Below are 21,566 nucleotides of genomic sequence, written 5' to 3' on the forward strand. Positions count from 1 at the left end.
CAAACAACTAAGAGAAAGTCATCTTAGAATGCACATTCTCAGGCTTATTCTGGCCCTCCTTAGTCAGAATTTCTGGAATTAGGGTTTAGGAATCTTAATTTTTAGAATGTTCCCCACATGACTCTCATGAACAAATTTGAGATCACTGCTATGAATATTATCTATGACACTATAAAATTTGCCCTTTATTGGGAAAAAATTTTTAAGTTAGCTCTGCCAAATTCAGTACAAAAGCCCTACAGGGCCTCACTCAGTTTCACTCCACCCTTTTCATTGATACTCCTCAATCTTGAGGACAGATATTGGACAAGAAAGGGAACAATCATTTTGGATAGACATGAAGTTTTCATTTTTAATACTAGCTTATTTAAAGAAATAGAAGAAACAATAATGGTGAAGACAAAAATCTAATTTGTAATGCATCATGTAATTGGGGGATAGTTGAGAGGAATCAATTTGTTTTATCTGGGTTATCATTACTGAAACATAAGCATGCACTATAATAACAAGAAGAGCTAGTTTGAGGTGCAGAGAAAACTGATAAGTAAATTAGTTGCCGAAACAACTGGTTCAAGAATGTGTTAGCATGATAACCAATGCTTCTTTTGACTAGAAAGTTTATAATTTTCTTTAAAAACTGTCAAAGCAGAAGAGATACTAACAAATACTCAAGTCAACTTTATTTCATATAAGATGGTTAATGTGGATCTAGCTACAACTGTGAAAACCATTAAGCTGTGCCAAAAATAAATAATACTGAAATAATTCTCTTTGTAAAAAAATTTAAGTGGCACCACTTGTATATCTGGATGAAGACACCTGAAACTAAATGCAAAAATTTGGAACTTAGGCTGAGAACATTTTTAGAACATAATTAATTGCAAGATGAAGGGAGCAGGCTGGGAAAGTGCTGAGCATAAACTTTGATACCTGACTTTCAATTTCAACTCTGTCACTAAATTGATGTATTAACTTTAATTAGCCACTCTGGGCTTTAGTTTTCTCACCTAAAAAATAAGAAATACAGCACCTTCACTTATTCTTAATTTGTTATGATAGTTTTAAACAGGAAAACGTGTGTAAGACCTAGCATGGTGTCTGTCATTAGTGAGTGATAAATGTCAGTTCTTTTCTTAAGTAAGAGAACTGTGAGAAACAAAATTCCAAATTTTTTACTGGGTGACTAAAATGAGACCCGGAAAGATTAAAAAAAAAAAAGAAAAGATGCTTGCTCGAGTTACAAAGATAGTATGTGACACATCTGGGAGAAGAATCAGAATCTCCTGTTCTATTTCCCCAGCGGCTGTCTCCTACAGTCTCCTGGTCCTCTAAGAGCCTGGGGGAAGATTCTGACCCAAGAAAGAAACTGAACCAATATGGTATTGAATTACCATTGAATTTTCTGGAAATTATGTGCCCAGGAAGCATCATTTGTCAGAAATAACAAGATGTAAGTAGCCAATAAATTTGAATATGGTTTTACTGAAGCATACGTCATTTCAAAGCAGAAGTATTTATGTCAATTCTAACATATAATACATTTAAGTCATTATATGAATTTAAGTTTTTATTTGTGTATTTCACTGTAGTGCTGTGACAACAAAATGACATTTGTGTACCAGAGCATACATATATCAACAGTAAGATGTAACTTTTCATTACACCACTGCTAGAATATTTAGCTTTTTGTAGGACACATAAGCAGGTAAGATGGCCACACCAAATAATTTTCTGTTTTTTTTTCCTTAGATAACCTTAATTTTTTTAAATCAGCAATACTCTATCAACCTCACTGTTAACAGAACTGTAAATTATCTGGGTGATGGGGTGTGGGGACAGGGGGGAGGGATCATTCAACTATTATTATACTGTAATAGTCGCTAGAGTAATCTCACACACACCAATAAGGAACTGTCTTCATAATTAAGGGCTAGTTACTGTTGTTAGTTGCACAATGATACAGTTCCTTTTGAAAATATTGGTTAGCCCACTTATATATGAAAAATGCCCTTTCCACTTATGCAGAAGAAAAAAATATTCAGAAAGTTATTTTTGGCCTTGCTATGTCAAAAAGTCAACTGTACAAAGATCTACGTGTCAAACCTAAAATTATAATTTTAAAAGTATTAAAAACAAAAATTTCATGCATTTTTATTATCAATTATGCAGAGGCTTTAAAACTGTTGCAAGACCATATAGTATATATTAGCTTTTATACTGCTAATGCACAACTAACAGCAAACTTGATTAGATTAACAGAAATCTGTCTTAATTACACCTTTATATATCACACTAGAGAGACAAATGCCACAAGATCTGCAGAAACATTCAGTTCTGAGCACTTAAATGGCAGGATAACTTTTTTGTGTTGTAATCCATCACATAAAGAATAGCAAAAGGAAGAAATTCTGCAGTCTCACGTTACAAAAAAACGTACTGCTGTAAAATATTAAGAGGGGGTAAAGGATATCTGTAACACAAAGTAACAACTAGTATCAAACAGCAAACAAAACCTCTAAATAAAAATATCAAAATACACATAGCAACTGAGCACAAATACTGCATTAAATATAGTAAAGATTTAATAGGACTAGTTAATAAAAGACACAAATATAGGGGGAGCTAGGGCAATCAGTAAATAAAACCAAAAATAATGGGAAAAAAAAATCAGAACAATTGTTTTTCCCCTAGTTGGAGCAGTTTTTGGGGGGGTGTCTTTCCATTCATATAATACCTAACACTGTACATTAAAAGATTTTAATATCATAGAAAAACTTGGTTCTTCCATGAAATTCTTTAAATTCTTGATAATTTTTTCAAAGTAGACATCATTATGAATGAAAAACAGCCAACAAATGGGCACCTGTTGTCTTTTAACACTGCAGATTTTACAGAAACTTTTTAAAAGTTATCATAATCTTTTTTGTCTTTTTTCCCCTCAGCTTCAAATCCATCAACTCCATCACTATCCCTTCTTCGTTTCCTGTTGTTGTGGATGTTAAAACGTTGGCTCATTTGGGGTAGTGGATCCATGCCCAGAACTTTGTGTATCTGGCGGAATGCAAGGAGTCTCAATGCAAACTACAACAAAAGAAAGAGTCAGAATTTAGTTAATTTAAAAAACCAGTATTAATTCTTATTAGGTTTATAGCCCCAAATGACAATATAAAAAAGCATGTTTAATGAAAGAAACATCTTGAACGATATTAAGTTTCACAAATGAAATACTCCATATGTTCTGATGTTTTTATTTTCAGGCTTTAATGTGTGCATGCTGTTTGTTTTTTAAAGCATAAGTTAAAAAAATAATTCTTAAAAAAAATTAGTATAATGTTCATTAAAAAAATCCTAAAACAATATACAGCAAAAGTGTCTCACTTATTGAATGAACATCTCTTTGGTTCATATTCACTCATCTTCCCACTTTTCCTGTGGATGCCCATGTACACAGGCTCAGTCATGGGGTACACGTGTGCACACACACACACACACCTCTCCCCAGGTTTACAAAATGAGGATTATACTTCTACAACTTGTTACTTCATGAACTAAAAAAAAGATTTTTCACTATGTGGCTATGTATACATAGGAGTATGTTAGGCATCAATGTCACAAGACCTTATATGTCACAAGCTATTTGAGACATAATTCCCCAGTTTTCTGGGGGATATATACCCTTTAAACTAATATAAGGAAATTTTACAGTCATTTGATTAAATGGCAATTTTCACTATGTAGTTAAACCTTCAATATAACTGTTTAGACTATTTCTTGAGATATAATTCACATATAAAATTTGCCCTCTTAAAGTGTACAATTCAGTGGTTTTTTTTTTAGTATACTTACAAAGTTTTTCAACCATAACCACTCTCTAATTCTAGAACATTTTCATCACCACCTCTCACCCGTAAAAAAACCCCATGGCCCAACAGCAGTCATTCCTCAATTCCTCTACCCTGAGGCCCTCACAACCACTAATCTACTTTTCTATCTTGACAGATTTGTCTCCTATGGACATTTCATATAAATGCAATCATACAACATGACTTTTTGTGTCTGGCTTCTTTTACTTACATTAAGGTTTTCAGATTCATCTACATTATATTATGTATCAGCACTTCATTCCTTTTAATGGCTGAGTAATTTTCCACTGTATGAATATACTATATTTGTTTATCCACCTATCAGTTGATATACACTTGGGATGTTTCCACTTTTTGGCAATTATGCACAATGCTTCTATGAATATTTGTGCATAAATTTTTTTTAAAAACTTTTTTATTTTTTATTATTTTTTGTGTATAACTTTTTAATAAACATATATTTGCAGTTCTTTGAATATACTTAGGAGTCAAACTGCTGGGTCATATGGTAACTCTATGTTTAACTTATTGAGGAAGTGCCAAACTGTTTTCCACAGTGGCTGCTATTTAGACTATTTTTAATCCCTGTTTATTTTCTTCAGCTGAGATACAGTTATTGACTACAATCATCCAAGTGAGAATTTACAGTTCTAAAACTTTTTTCCAGATTAGATGATTCTAGTTCCTTAGAACTCTGCTCATACATTGATTGGCTTTTCAAACCTTGAAAAGTCCCCAAATCATCTTGGTCGGAACTTGATACAGCATTCTGTGTAAGCCTGCAGTTCTGGATCTTTGGCAGTACTGGGTACTTCTCTATCTCATCTAAGTTATAAGGCTGTTAACTTTCTGAAGTGAAACTAGGAATATTTATCATAACAGAATACTAATTCTTTATTTAGAGATACTTATAAAAGGTCCTTCCCAAAGATAAACAGAATAATGTTTTCTTCTGTATTAAAAGAAAATATCCAAAGATACCTGGTGTATAATAATGAATAGTAGTAATACACTTCTACGACAGACATATTGCTACTGATCATCAGCTTTTTCTAATACTAGGAGTTTCTAAATAGAAGAGTACTCCAGTAAGGAAAACTAAAATAGCATCTGAGGATGGAGTGCACACTCTGTAAGCTCTTGTTCTGCATGTGATTGATATACATTCCTAAATTCTAACAAGGAGAGATTTCTACTGTGTCATTGTAAATTATTTAGCAGCAAACGAAATTTGAGGATACTGAAATTATTCCCATAAAAAGTCATCTTGGAATTTTTAAACAATATCAAGGAAGACAAGGTTTACTTAATTCCTTTTTTGAGGGGGCTGATTAACCTTATTCTCCTCTTAGTACACTTCTGGACTCAAAAAAAGAAAGCTATAGCAGTTTTAGACTGATTGAAATATTAACTTATTTAATCTTCCCAACAATCCTATTTGAGATAGATACTGCTCTTATCCCTTACAGATGAGCTGGCAGAGCTGGTATTCAAACTCAGGGAGTCTTGACTTCAGGGCCCACACTTTTAATTACTACATTAGCTGGCTTTTTCAGTGGCAGGAAAGGCTAAAACATAACAAAAATTTCCATAAACCATACAACATATCACTTCTGTACATCCGGAGGACATAAATAGCTTCTCTACTGATCTTGATATACAACGTAATACCCAGATTTAGTGACACTGAAAATACTGCTGTATTTTTATATTTATATAATACACTTAATGAGACACACACATAGTTAAAATAATAAAATTGAAGAGTATATTAATGAAATCTAGTTTAAATTATATTCTCTTTAAGGGTTTACTTACAGTGATTTTTTCTAAAGGACAATTATAAAAAACCAAAACTTTAAGGGCAGTGATAGAACAAAGCTTTGGGATTAGGAAGACACTGGTACCTGTGCACTGGATGTGATGTCTTCACGCTGCTGGTCAGTCATTGTTGCCAAGGTATCAAAGGGATCCTTCTCACAAGGATCCAGAAGTCCAGGACTACCTACAGCAATCACCGTAGGGAGAAAAAAGCATTACCATCATCCATTTGTAAAATAAAGAAGAGTTCTCATTCAACCATCAAACACAAAAACAAACATTAAAAATGAAGTAAAACTTACCTTTAAGAATAATCCCCGAAGAAATGCACTCAAAAACTCTTCTCAGCGCATCTCCAGGACTCTGAGGACTAGAAGCACTACTGATTGCTTTCTCTACCAGTAACTCCATAGCCTAAAAACAGAAACATAACAATGTGCTTAACAGCTTACAGCCCAAAGGAACTATTCATTTTCAAACACCAGAATGACAAACTACCTGCAAAACTGTCATTAAAAATTTTAAAGGTTGAAAAAGTTACATAGACCAAGTCACAAAATTAGAAAAAAATTACATATAACATAAAAATAATCAAAATTAAATAATAAGTAATGAAAACAAAATTACTAAGACTAGATAATTGACATCTTAAAAATATTTTATAATTTATGCTTAATGAAAAATAGATTAATACGGTTTTTTGTTATTTTTAGTTATTGTTATCCTTTCTTATTAAAATATGACAGTCCTTAAAATTCTTTAGATATTTAGGACTCACATACATATGTTCTTTAATACCTACATACTGATGATACTAAGTAGTTAGAGCAAGACAGTATTCTACTAAGTAAAGACTTGTTTTCTTTACGAACAATTATCTAATTTTCATTTAACATACAACTGTACTTCTATTATCCTTAAGGAAAACACAACTTATGCTTTCACTGTAAATTACACTTGAGAGACTCAAAATATAAACCAATGAATAAAAGAAAAAGTACAGATTTAGATCCAGAAAGCGTTTTGAAGGGTCTCTTATTAGAAAAATTTGTTTCCATTTAGAGTTTAAAAATTGAGATATAACGTACAACTCAGCGGTTTTTAGTACATTTACAAAGTTGTTCAACCATAACCACTCTCTAATTCCAGAACATTTTCATCACCCCCCAAAAAAACTCCATACCTATTAGCAGTCATTCTCCATCCTTCCTTTCTTCCATCCCCTGGCAACAACTAAACCCCTTTCTATTTCTATAGATTTGCCTCTTCTAGATACTTCATACAAATGGAACCATATAATATGTGACTTTTTGTATCTGGTTTCTTTCACTTAGCATAATGTTTAATGTTTGTCCAAGTTGTAGCTTTTACTTAAATTATAAATAAAACCACCAATAACACTTCAAAGAAACTAAATAGATTGCAACTAGAATGAAATCCTTAAAATGATACTGAAACTGAAAATACCTTAGGGAGAATCCATTTTTAGTTGTATACTTAAAAAACTCATAAATTTAATCAGAGGTAAAAACTACAGCCGCCTATTCACCCCAAGGCCATTACTCAGATCTTTTAAGTAAGAATAATTCTTAAAAGGCTGGACATTTGGAGGCTTCAGTCCCAAACAAATTAGGAATAAATTGTAAGAGAGATGTGAATTTAAAGAGATAGTGCACATTAAGAGCTATAAAAAATGACAGCTGGAAGCATGAAGTTAAAAACATCTGAGAATAATGAATGTTAATAATGACAAATGTAAATTACAACAAAAAAATTAAGATGGTTCAGTTTACTCAACTGAAGAATGCAGTAAGATGTTCAAGACAATTTTTAAGGATTTTCATTTTAAAATTTTAGTATTTTAAGAAATCAGCTTCACTTATCTAGACGACTCTATGAATGTAGAATAAACACCTTTCCTTTCCAGACAAGTCAAGTATTATTTCAAGATGTCCAAAAGACTGAAATCTTTGAAGATTAAAGGATTGTCAAGTGTCATTTATTTTGGATTTTAATTTTATTTATTTATTTATTTATTTATTTATTTATTTTTGGCTGTGCTGGGTCTTCGGTTCGTGCGAGGGCTTTCTCTAGTTGCAGCAAGTGGGGGCCACTCTTCATCGCGGTGCGGGGACCGCTCTTCATCGCGGTGCGCGGGCCTTTCACTATCGCGGCCCCTCCCGTTGCGGGGCACAGGCTCCAGACGCGCAGGCTCGGCAGCTGTGGCTCACGGGCCCAGCTGCTCCGTGGCATGTGGGATCTTCCCAGACCAGGGCTCAAACCCGTGTCTCCTGCATTAGCAGGCAGATTCTCAACCACTGCGCCACCAGGGAAGCCCTATTTTGGATTTTAAAAAAGTTTATTTATTTTTTTGGCTTCGTCAGGTCTTAGTTGCGGCACGCGGGGTCTTCGTTGAGGCATATGGGATCTTTCATCTGGGTGCGGGCTCTTCGTTGTGGTGTGCGGGTTTTCCTCTAGTTGTGGAGCACAGGCTCCAGGGCAGGTGGCTCCAGAGTGCGTGGGCTCTGTAGCTTGCAGCACACGGGCTCTCTCATTGAGGTGCACGAGCTCAGTAGTTGTGGTGCTGGGCTTAGGTGCCCCGTGACATGTGGGATCTTACTTGCCCAACCAGGGGTCAAATCTGCGTCCCCTGCATTGGAAGGTGGATTATTTACCACTGGGCCACCAGGGAAGTCCCCCAGATGTCATTTATTTTGAACCCCTCTGCCTAGTCTAAGTGGCCAGTATGTAGAAAATACTCAATAGGCTTCCCTGGTGGCACAGTGGTTAAGAATCCGCCTGCCAATGCAGCGGACATGGGTTCGAGCCCTGGTCTGGGAAGATCCCACATGCCATGGAGCAACTAAGCCCATGCGCCACAACTACTGAGCCCGCGTGCCACAGCTACCAAAGCCCGCATGCCTAGAGCCTGTGCTCCGCAACAAGAGAAGCCACCGCAATGAGAAGCCTGCGCACCACAATGAAGAGTAGCCCCCACTAGCTGCAACTAGAGAAAGCCTGCACACGGCAACGAAGTAAGTAAGTAAATAAATAAATGAAAACACTCAATAAATGTTTATGAAACAGAATACTTTTGTTAAGAAATATGAAAATAATCCTGCCAATAAAAGAAATCAAGGCTTATAATTAACAAGTTAATAAAATACAAAATTGATGTCCGAAAATATGCAACTTTCCCCAAATACCTCAAATTTATAATACTTTTAGAGAATGTTAAGAGAAAAATAAGTATTAAATAATCAGCTATAATATAGCTATGTCAAGATATAAAATGTTACAAGTAATTCAAAGCTTTTTCAAAATCTGCTTACTGACTGACCTTAGAAGTGGGAATTTGTAATTTATACTTATATATTAAGGTAGAAACTAACTAAAAACCAAGAAAGAAATGAATTATTTATGGAATACAGAAAGTCCATATATCTAACCACACAATAAAACTAAGTCAACCATCTGCCTTCTGAGATCATTTGCTCGGAAGGAAGCAATTTAAAAATGTTAATTTTCTATGGAACATGGTTGTTCTCCAAGCAGAGGTCTACAGTTAAGAAAGCAACAAAAGCAGAACACAAGAGGTTTATATACTCTGAAATGTACGCATTCAAAAGTAAAAGGACAGAAAACTAGGGCACCTAACAGGTACTGGTGAGGGACCACAGACACCTAAGGGGACGGGAGGAACCCCCAGTGACTGGTTGTTTCAATTATATTTCTATTTTTCCTAATATGTTTTTTTTAATCTTTCTGATTTTATTTTGTTTTTTATTCTTTGTTATTGTATTGATCCTTTCTGGGTTTTTTTGGCACGCTACATGGCTTGTGGGATCTTGGTTCCCAGGCTGGGGGTCAGGCCCGAGCTCCTGCGGTGGGACCTCCGAGTCCAAACCGCTGGACTAACAGAGAACCTCAGACCTCAGGGAATATTAATCCGACTGAGGCCTCCCGGAGGTCCTCTTCTCAGCAGGAAGACCCTGCTCTATCCAACGGCCTGCAAACTCCAATGCTGGATGCCTCACGCCAAACTACCAGTAAGACAGGAATACAGCCCAACCCATCAAAAACAAAAACAAAAACAAAAAATGAAATGACAAAAAGATACGTTACAGATGAAGGAGCAAGGTAAGAACCTACAAGACCAAATAAATAAAGACGAAATAGGCAACCTATCTGAAAAAGAATTCAGAGTAATGATAGTAAAGATGATCCAAAATCTCGGAAACAGAATGGAGAAAATACAAGAAACGTTTAACAAGGATCTAGAAGAACTAAAGAGCAAACAAACAGTGATGAAAAACACAATAAATGAAATTAAAAATAATCTAAAAGGAATTAACAGCGGAATAACTGAGGCAGAAGAATGGATAGGTGAGCTGGAAGATAAAATGGTGGAAATAACTGTGAGGGAGCAGAATAAAGAAAAAAGAATGAAAGGAATTGAGGACAGTCTCAGAGACCTCTGGGACAACATTAAACACACCAACACTTGAATTATAGGGGTCCCAAAGAAGAAGAGAAAAAGAAAAGGTCTGAGAAAATATTTGAAGAGATTATAGTCGAAAACTTCCCTAACATGGGAAAGGAAATAGTCACAAGACCAGGAAGCACAGAGAGTCCCATACAGGATAAGCCCAAAGAGAAACATGACTAGACACATTAATCAAACTATCAAAAATTAAATACAAAGAAAAAATATTAAAAGCAGCAAGGGAAAAGCAATAAATAACATACTAGGGAATCTCTATAAGGTTAACAACTGATCTTTTAGCAGAAACTCTGCAAGCCAGAAGGGAGTGGCAGGACATATTTAAAGGATGAAAGGGAAGAACCTACAACCAAGATTACTCTACCCAGCAAGGATCTCATTCAGATTTGATGGAGAAATCAAATGCTTTACACGCAAGCAAAAGCTACAAGAATTCAGCACCACCAAACCAGCTTTACAACAAATGCTAAAGGAACTTCTCTAAGCAGGGAACACAAGAGAAGAAAAAGACCCACAAAAACAAACCCAAATCAATTAAGAAAATGGTAATAGGAACATACATATTGATAGTCACCTTGAATGTAAATGGATTAAATGCTCCAACCAAAAGACACAGACTGGCTGAATGGATACAAAAACAAGACCCTTACATATGCTGTCTACGAGAGACCCATGTCAGACCTGGGGACATAGACAGACTGAAAGTGAGAGGATGGAAAAAGATATTCCATGCAAGTGGAAATCACAAGAAAGCTGGAGTAGCAATACTCATATCAGATAAAATAGACTTTAAAATAAAGACTATTACAAGAGATAAGAAAGGACACTACATAACGATCAAGGGATCAAACCAAGAAGAAAACGTAGCAATTATAAATATTTATGCACCCAACATAGGAGCACCTCAATACGTAAGGCTAATGTTAACATCCATAAAAGGAGAAATCGACAGTTAACACAGTAATAGTGGGGGACTTTAACACCCCACTTATACCAATAGACAGATCATCCAGACAGAAAATAAATAAGGAAACAGAAGCTTTAAATGACACAATAGACCAGATAGACTTAATTGATATTTTTAGGACATTCCACCCGAAAGTGGAAGAATACACTTTCTTCTCAAGTGCACATGGAACGTTCTCCAGAATAGATCACATTTGGGGTCAAAAATCAAACCTTGGAAAATTTAAGAAAACTGAAATAGTATCAAGCATCTTTTCCAACTACAGCGCTATGAAAGTAGAAATCAATTACAAGAAAAAAACAGTAAAAAACACAAATACATGGAGGCTAAACAGTGCGCTGCTAAATGACAAAGAGATCACTGAAGAAATCAAAGAGGAAATCAAAAAATACCTAGAGACAAATGACAATGAAAACACGATGATCCAAAACCTATGGGATGCAGCAAAAGCAGTTCTGAGAGGGAAGTATATAGCAATTCAAGCTCACCTCAAGAAACAAGAAAAATCTCAAACAATCTAACCTTAAACCTAAAGCAAGTAGAAAAAGGAGAACAAAGAAAACCCAGAATTAGTAGAAGGAAAGAAATCAAAAAGATCAGAGCAGAACAAAATGAAACAGAAACAAAGAAAACAATATCAAAGATCAATAAAACTAAAAGCTGGTTCTTTGAGAAGATAAACAAAATTGATAAACCTTTAGCCAGACTCAAGAAAAAAAGGGAGAGGACTCAAATCAATAAAATTAGAAATGAAAAAGGAGAGATCACAACTGACACCACAGAAATACAAAAGATTGTTAAGACACTACTACAAGCAATTATATGCCAATAAAATGGACAACCTGAAAGAAATGGACAAATCCTTGGAAAAGTACAACCTTCCAAGACTGAACCAGGAAGAATTAGAAAACATAAACAGGCCAATCACAGGTAATGAAATTGAAACTGTAATTAAAAATCTTCCAACAAACAAAAGTCCAGGACCAGATGGCTTCACAGGCGAATTGTATCAAACATTTAGAGAAGAGTTAACACCTATCCTTCTCGAGCTCTTCCAAAAAATTACAGAGGGAGTAACACTCCCCAAACTCATTCTACGAGGCCACCACCACCCTGATATCAAAACCAGACAAAGAGATCACAAAAAAAGAAAATTATAGACCAAAATCACTGATGAACATAGACGTGAAAATCCTCAACAAAATACTAGCAAACAGAATCCAGCAACACATTAAAAGGATCATACACCATGATCAAGTGGGATTTCTCCCAGGGATGCAAGGAATCTTCAATATAGGCAAAACAATCAATGTGATACACCATATTAACAAATTAAGGAATAAAAACCATATGATCATCTCAACAGATGCAGAAAAAGCTTTTGACAAAATTCAACACCCATTTATGATAAAAACCCTCCAGAAAGAGGGCAAAGAGGGAACCTACCTCAACATAATAAAGGCCATATACTACACACCCACAGCAAACATCGTTCTCAAGGGTGAAAAACTGAAAGCATTTCCTCTAAGATCAGGAACAAGACAACGATGTCCACTCTCGCCACTCTTATTCAATATAGTATTGGAAGTCCTAGCCACAGCAATCAGAGAAGAAAAGAAATAAAAGGAATACAAACTGGAAAAGAAGAAGTAAAACTGTCACAGTTTGCCGATGACATGACACTATACATAGAAAACCCTAAAGATACCACTAGAAAACTACTAGAACTAATCAATGAATTTGGTAAGGTTGCAGGATACAAAAGTAATGCACAGAAATCTCTTGCATTCTTATACACTAACAACGAAAGATCAGAAAGAGAAATTAAGGAAACAATCCCATTTACCATCGCAACAAAAAGAGTAAAATACCTAGGAATAAACCTACCTAAGGAGGCAAAAGACCTGTACTCAGAAAACTATAAAACACTGATGAAAGAAATCAAAGATAACATAAACTGATGGAGAGATATTCCATGCTCCTGGACAGGAAGAACCAATATTGTGGAAATGACTATACTATCCAAAACAACCTACAAGTTCAATGCAATCCCTATCAAACTACCAATGGTATTTTTCACACAACTAGAATAAGAAATTTTACAATTTGCATGGAAACACAAGAGACCCCGAATAGCCAAAGCAATCTTGAGAAAGAAAAATGGAGCTGGAGGAATCAGGCTCCCCAACTTCAGACTATACTACAAAGCTATAGTAATCAAGACAGTATGGTACTGGCACAAAAAAAGAAATCTGAATCAATGAAACAAGATAGAAAGCCCAGAGATAAACCCACACACATATGGTCACCTTATCTTTGACAAAGAAGACAAGACTATACAATGGAGAAAAGACAGCCTCTTCAATAAATGGTGCTAGGAAAAATAGACAGCTACATATAAAAGAATGAAATTAGAACATACCCTAACACCATACACAAAAATAAACTCAAAAATGGACTAAAGACCTAAATGTAAGGCCAGACACTATCAAACTCTTAGAGGAAAACATAGGCAGAACACTCTATGACATAAATCACAGCAAGATCCTTTCTGACCCACCTCCTAGAGTAAGGGAAATAAAAACAAAAATAAACAAATGGGACCTAATGAAACTTAAAAGCTTTTGCACAGCAAAGGAAACCATAAACAAGACCAAAAAACAAGCCTCAGAATGGGAGAAAATATTTGCAAACGAAGCAACTGACAAAGGATTAATCTCCAAAATATACAAGCAGCTCATGTGGCTCAATATCACAAAAACAAACAACCCAATCTAAAAATGGGCAGAAGACCTAAACAGACATTTCTACAAAGAAGACATACAGATGGTCAACAAATGCATGAAAAGATGCTCAACATCACTAATCATTAGAGAAATGCAAATCAAAAGTACAATGAGGTGTCACCTAACACCAGTCAGAATGGCCATCATCAAAAAATCTAGAAACAATAAATGCTGGAGAGGGTGTGGAGAAAAGGGAACCGTCTTGCACTGCTGGTGGGAATGTAAATTGATACAGCCACTATGGAGGTTCCTTAAAAAACTAAAAATAGGACTACCATACGACCCAGCAATCCCACTACTGGGCATATACCCTGAGACAACCATAATTCAAAAAGAGCCATGTAGGGCTTCCCTGGTGGTGCAGTGGTTAAGAATCTGCCTGCCAATGCAGGGGACACGGGTTCGAGCCCTGGTCTGGGAAGACCACATGCCACGGAGCAACTGGGCCCGTGAGCCAGAACTACTGAGCCTGCGTGTCTGGAGCCTGTGCTCCGCAACAAGAGAGGCCACGACAGTGAGAGGCCCGCGCACCGCAATGAAGAGTGGCCCCCGCTTGCCGCAACTAGAGAAAGCCCTCGCACAGAAACGAACACCTAACACAGCCAAAAATAAAAATAAAATTAAAAAAAAAGAGTCATGTACCACAATGTTCATTGCAGCTCTATTTACAATAGCCAGGACATGGAACCAACCTAAATGTCCATCAACAGATGACTGGATAAAGAATGTGGCACATATATACAGTGGAATATTACTCAGCCATAAAAAGAAATGAAACCGAGTTATTTGTAGTGAGGTGGATGGACCTAGAGTCTGTCATACAGAGTGAAGTAAGTCAGAAAGAGAAAAACAAATACCGTATGCTAACACATATATATGGAATCTAAAAAAAAATGGTTATGAAGAACCTAGGGGCAGGACAGGAATAAAGATGCAGATGTAGAGAATGGACTTGAGGACACGGGGAGGGGGAAGGGTAAGATGGGACGAAGTGAGAGAGTGGGATGGACATATATACACTACCAAATGTAAAATAGATAGCTAGTGGGAAGCAGCCGCATAGCATAGGGAGATCAGCTCGGTACTTTGTGACCACCTAGAGGGGTGGGATAGGGAGGGTGGGAGGGAGACGCAAGAGGGAGGAGATATGGGGATATACATAGATGTATAACTGATTCACTTTGTTATAAAGCAGAAACTAACACACCATTGTAAAGCAATTATACTCCAATAAAGATGGTAAAAAAAACCACCACCACCTACATGCACACAATGTTCATTGCAGCTCTATTTACAATAGCCAGGACATGGAAACAACCTAAATGTCCATCAACAGATGACTGGATAAAGAATGTAGCACATATATACAATGGAATATTACTCAGCCATAAAAAGAAAAGAAACTGAGTTACTTGTAGTGAGGTGGATGGACCTAGAATCTGTCATAGTGAAGTAAGCCAGAAAGAGAAAAACAAACACTGTATGCTAATGCATATATATGGAATTTAAAAAAGCAGTACTGATGAACCTAGTGGCAGGGCAGGAATAAAGACGCAGACGTAGAGAACAGACTTGAGGGCCCAGGGTGGGGAAGGGGAAGCTGGGATGAAGTGGGAGAGTAGCCCTGACGTATATACACTACCAAATGTAAAATGGATGACTAGTGGGAAGCTGCTGCATAGCACAGGGACATCAGCTCGGTGCTTTGTGACGACCTAGAGGGGTGGGATAGGGAGGGTGGGAGGGAGGCTAAAGAGGGAGGGGATATGGGGATATATTTATACATATAGCTGATTCACATTATTGTACAGCAGAAACTAACACAACATTGTAAAGCAGTTATACTCCAAAAAAGATGTGGGAAAAAAAGAAACAAGTAAAAAGACAACATCAAAGATGAACAGAATCAAATTAGGAAAATGATTATTTAGGTTGCAATGTGAAGCGTCTTGGTGGCTGAAGTTATTTAAAGAAAAAAGCTCTCTTAAGTATTACCTATTAGATGATGTGAAACCTAGGATTGTAATATTTGCATTAAAAAACATTCATGTGGTATATATTTTTCTTTCCCATCTTTAATAGTAGTAAGAAGAACAATGCTTAGTAAGGGGCAGGCACCATGCTAAGCACTTTTAAATAAATGATTTCATTTAATTTCTCATAACTAGATGCCACTATACCACAATTTTAAAGATTAAAAAACAGAAAACCTTAAAGAGGTTAAAAGGTCATACAACTAGAAGCTTAATGGGCTAGGATTTAAACCCAGGTCTGACCGACTCAAACCTGTTTTTTTTTTTTTTTTAAAGACAACTATATTTCAATAAATATCCTTTACAACTGATCCAGACAGATAACATTAACTAGTTTCCTTGGATAGTAGTTTCTAGTTCTGATAGAGGTAAAGGGCTATGAAAAAAAAAAAAACTTTGGGAGATTATGGTAACACAGGTACTTTCATTTGGTGGTAGTGTATACCTGTAAAACCTTCTTAAAAAAAAAAAAAAATCACACAGTTGGCAAGTTCAAAGGCACATACTAATGAACCCAGTAAAGTCAGTACTAAAGATTTACAATAGGGCTCCTACACTTAATGAAAACACAAAAAATATTCAGTGAAGCTGCTTATCTGCAATGCACTGGAAACAATCTAAATATCAAACCCTAGGAAGTTTGGTCAAGTAATTGTAATAGTAGTAAAGTTAGCCTCTTCATCATTATATAACTAACACTTACTGAGTGCTTATTATATGCTAAGCACTGTTCTAAGCCTTTACATGCATTAACCAATTTTAATCATCATAATCACCTCTTGGTGGTAGATACAACTATTATTCCAATTTTACAGATAAAAATGTTTATGCTATTAAAATAGGATTTTATGAATACCATTACAAGCACTTGTCTATATAAAAGCCATTTCTGTATTCCAGTGGACACAGGTGAAGATTGATACATGCATGACAAACTTCCCACTCCTAAGTCCATGTGTAGGATGTTATATTTTTGCACATGCACAGCACTTTATTTCATACTCATACACATGTTGTATGCACAGCACTTTATTTCATACTCAACAATTCTTAATAAAAACTGTCAAGCCTTTTTTTTTAAAATTTATTTATTTTTGGCCACATTGGGTGTTCGTTGCTGCACGTGGCCTTTCTCTAGTTGCGGCAAGCGGGGGCTACTCTTCATTGCAGTGTGCGGGCTTCTCACTGAGGTGGCTCCTCTTGTTCCTGAGCACAGGCTCTAGGCACGCGGGCTTCAGTAGTTGTGGCACAAGGGTTTAGTTGCTCCGCGGCATGTGGGATCTTCCCGGACCAGGGATCGAACCCATGTACCCTGCAATGGCAGGCGGATTCTTAACCAGTGAGCCACCAGGGAAGTCCTTTTTTTAAAAAAAAAATTATTTATTTGGCTATGCTGGGTCTTAGTTGAGGCATGCGGGATCTTTTAAGTTGCAGCATGTGGGCTCCTAGTTGCAGCATGCGGGATCTAGTTCCCTGAGCAGGGATCAAACCCGGGCCCCCTGCACTGGGAGCACAGAGTCTTAGCCACTGGACCACCAGGGAAGTCCCAGAACTGTCAAGTCTTCTTAAAAAAGGTTTACTAACAGCTTTTGGTGATTTGGGGATGTGTATGTACTCAAGTAGATGGTTTCTGTTATTGGGTAGCTAAGTGCTGAGTTATTATTTTTAAGCTAAAGTGAGTGAGATGATACAGTCCAAGTACAACTTGCTGATTCTCCTGCAAGCTAAAAGAATGTTAGTTATTTGCCCTGTGATGTCAGTGTTCTATCACTTAAAACATCTTTTATACAGACAAGTGCTTGTAATGGTATTTACCAAGCTGAAGACTCTTTGTGGAAGACAGGGAAGGAAGAGTAGAAAAATTCCAATTATCCACATCTAATTATATCTAATAATAAATAGACATTTGACTAACATGTAGATAAAAGAAAAAAGAAATAATGTAAGATCTTCCAAAGGAGTAAGATGCAGGGGAAAATTAATATCAAAGTTGGCTGTGAATTCTCAACACAAGTGTCCCAAAGCGGCTTCACATACCCAAAACCCTCTGTTGGTTCAGGGAAATAGAAATTGTTCTTGAAAGGAGATGGTGAATAGGTTTCGGAAACAAACAGAGCAGATTCTGCACAGGCAAAGCCTCTAGGAGGCCATCCTGGGTTTGAAACCTGAAGTGTAAAGGTGTGCCAATGGAATCCACCTCACAGACTATCACAGCACATTCAATCAGGACACAGGAGAGACAAAGCCCATGTCTGGGAATTCCCTGGTGGTCTAGTGGTTAGGACTCAGTGCGCTCACTGCTGGGGCCTGGGTTCAATCCCTGGTCGGGGAACTAAGATCCTGCAAGCCACGTAGCACAGCCAAAAAAAAAAAAGCCCAAGATTTACATGCAGTCAAACCCTACTCCTTTCCATCAGCAATCCTCAAAGCAGAGCTCATGGGGGAAGAAAAAGGAGAATTATTTTAAAAGGTGTGGATACATTCAAATACAGTTCTTGTTTGGTTGTCTCAGCATAAAAGGATGATTTTGTAATGGAACTGACAATGCTAAGCACTAACGAGATGAAAAAACTGAAACAAACCAGACACAACATCTGTGCATTTGGGAGGAACATAGCATGAAAAATAGAGATGAAAAATCTATTCTTGGGACTTCCCTGGTGGTGCGGTGGTTAAGAATCCGCCTGCCAATGCAGGGGACATGGGTGCGAGTCCTGGTCCAGAAAGACCCCACGTGCCGAGGAGCAACTAAGCCCGTGCGCCGCAACTACTGAGCCTGCGCTCTAGAGCCCGTAAGCCACAACTACTGAAGCCCTCACGCCTAGAGCCCATGCTCCGCAACAAGAGAAGCCTGTGCACCGTTAAGTAGAGAAAGAATATCCCCTGCTTGCCGCAACTAGAGAAAGCCTGCATGCAGCAACAAAGACCTAACCCAGCCATTAAAAAAAAAAAAAAAAAAAAATCTACTCTCTACGGACTTTGAGCAATAATAGTATGTCACTGCTTGTAACAAGTAGTATCACTTGTTACAACAAATGTATCACTCTGGTGCAAATACTGAGGGGGAGGCTATGTATGTGTAGTGGAGGAGGGTATGTGAGAACTCCGTACTTTCTGCTCAGTTTTGCTGTGAACCAAAAAGTGCTTTAAAAAATATCTATTAAAAAATAATCTATTCTGGAAGAATCTTAATTAAAGGAAATGAAGATATAACCTGCTCACATTCTGAGTAATAGAGAACTTGATAAATACAAAAAGCCAATAAAATTAACAGCTCAAAGTTGAGATGAAAAGGAAGACTGCAGAGCTAATTAAGCAAACTGAAATGCAAAATAACATTATTATAGAACTAATAATGAATTATAAATAGCAAAGAAGATTAGGACATAGTTGGAAACTAAATTACTACCAAAGAGACAATAATAGGGAACGAAAGAGGAAAGAGAACAAAGATTAAAACAATCACAAAGATAATAGATATGTAGGACAAAGGCAATGCAATATAAGGATAATTGGTATCCCTGAAAATAGAGAATCATATTAATAATTTGTCAAATCTGCAGGGCAAAAAGGACAAAGTTTTCAATGAAATGCTGATACTGAACAACAGATTCCAAGACATAATTTGGTTAAGTTACTAAAATTCAAGGATAAAGAATTCTTTCAGCAGCCTGTAGAAAAAGTAAAGGCAAAAAAATTAGGCTGGACTTAGATGTAGTAATACTCAGTGCTGGAAGACAATGGAGCAACACCAATAAATGGAGGAGGAAAAATTGTGACCTAACAATATATTTCTCAATAAAGTAATGGTAACTGGCAAAGATTCTCAAACATGAAAGAAATTTTAAAAACTTAAAACACTTTTTGATAAGAACTATATGATGATAAAATGCAGTCAATTAAGAAATGAAAAGAGGAAGCCCCAGTAAAAGATCTAATGGTTGGCATCAAACCATTCAGATACAGAACATTAAACAAAGGGAATATGACTACAGAAGGTAAATGTAGTTATTTTTAAACCTTCAAGGTTTAAAAAAGCATTAAGTGTAAACTTTCCTTGTTCTAAGTGGAATCAGCATATATTAAGACATAAATCAAGAAACAGGTTTTAATACATTACTTAAAGGAATGAATGAAACAAATGAAAAAAAGAAAATATAACAAAAAACCCAAAAGAGGATTAAGGAGTATGAAGAAGTGATAATTTTCTCAGCTTTTATAGATGAGAGGTTAACAAACATTGCTTAAAATTGTTAAACAAACAGATTAAAATACCACAAAAAACTATAAATAGGGCAACAACTAATTGTATAAATTATTAGAGGGAAACCCATTCACACATAAAAAAGACCAAGAAAAGGATAAGAATTATGGGAAAGGGCAGAAGAAAACAAAGGAAACAAACAGAATCATACCAGACAAATAAATGCTAATATAAAAAAGCTAGAGTTTAGGAGGCTGGGGGTACAGACAAAATAAGTGAAGGGGATTTAGAGGTATAAACTTCCAGCTTTAAGATAAGTAAGTCAGAGGGATGTAAGTACACATAGGGAATATGGTCAATAATATTGTAATAACTTTGGTAACAAATCATAACTGGTCATTATTTCAGTAATCATTTCATAATGTATAAAAATATCAAATCACACACACACACACAAAAAATCAAATCACTATGTTGTATACCTGAAACTAATATAATATTGTAAGTTAGTTATAATTCTTTTTTTTAAAGCTAGAGTTTTGATATTAATAAATGGACAAGGCTTATTAACTAATAACAGAAAGTGTTAATTAAATGCCCTTTATAATGGCAAAAGGTTCAAATTCACAATTATGACATAGTTGTATTAAGTGTCTATGTCCAAAATATTACTGCAACAAAACAATAAAGAACAAACTGTAGAAAACACAACAAAATAGCAGATTTTAATTTATCTTTGTCAGTCCATGGACAGATAAAGTAGACAAAAAATATGAAGGAAAAGAGATAGAAGATATGAACAGAATTGATGAAGTTGAACTTCATCAATATATACCCCCTTCATCAAGGGGTATATATTAAATGCTATACCTTGCTGAGAACACATTTTTTAAGTGCCCACACTTAACAAAAACTGTAACATATGAGACCACAAAGAAAACTTGAAATCCCCAAAATTGCAAATAGTAGAATATATTTATTGCATTATTTTTATATGCTATAAAAACTAGAAGTTATTTACAAAAACAAAAGCAACTCTTCTTCCGTCATGTAGAATTTAAAAATTCCCTCAAAACTACTCTTGGCTTAAAGACAATATTAAAATGAATTTCGGATTGCATAGGAAAAAAAGAAAAAATATTATATATATACACACACACACACACACACACATACACATGTGTATATATATATGTATATATGGCCAAAATCTATGTCCAGCCTTAAATTACAGCTTTAAAACCTCTATAATTAAAGAGTGAGTGAATGAAACAAGTATCCAACTCATGAAGTTTGTAAAAGAACAAAAATAAACCCAAGGAAAATAGAAAATTAGAGATGAAATAAGAAATTAATGAATTACTAAGAAGGAAAATGGCAGATCTGGC

General features: G+C 35.9%; 1 protein-coding gene across 2 annotated transcripts in view; it reads right to left on the reverse strand.

Moving 5' to 3' along the window:
* Positions 1 to 1,462: 1,462 nt before the first annotated feature.
* Positions 1,463 to 21,566, reverse strand: part of ZFR (zinc finger RNA binding protein) — a 78,913-nt gene continuing 58,809 nt past the window's right edge. For both annotated transcript variants that reach the window (XM_057540260.1, XM_057540261.1), the window contains 3 exons: positions 5,987 to 6,098; positions 5,771 to 5,868; positions 1,463 to 3,081 (listed from right to left, as the gene is read on the reverse strand). In XM_057540260.1, the coding sequence (XP_057396243.1) occupies positions 2,902 to 3,081; positions 5,771 to 5,868; positions 5,987 to 6,098 (390 nt within the window). In that variant the 3' untranslated portion in view covers positions 1,463 to 2,901. The remainder of the gene's footprint in view (positions 3,082 to 5,770; positions 5,869 to 5,986; positions 6,099 to 21,566) is intronic.

This window comes from Balaenoptera acutorostrata, chromosome 2 (assembly GCF_949987535.1).
Source record: "Balaenoptera acutorostrata chromosome 2, mBalAcu1.1, whole genome shotgun sequence".
Classification (NCBI taxonomy): domain Eukaryota; kingdom Metazoa; phylum Chordata; class Mammalia; order Artiodactyla; family Balaenopteridae; genus Balaenoptera; species Balaenoptera acutorostrata.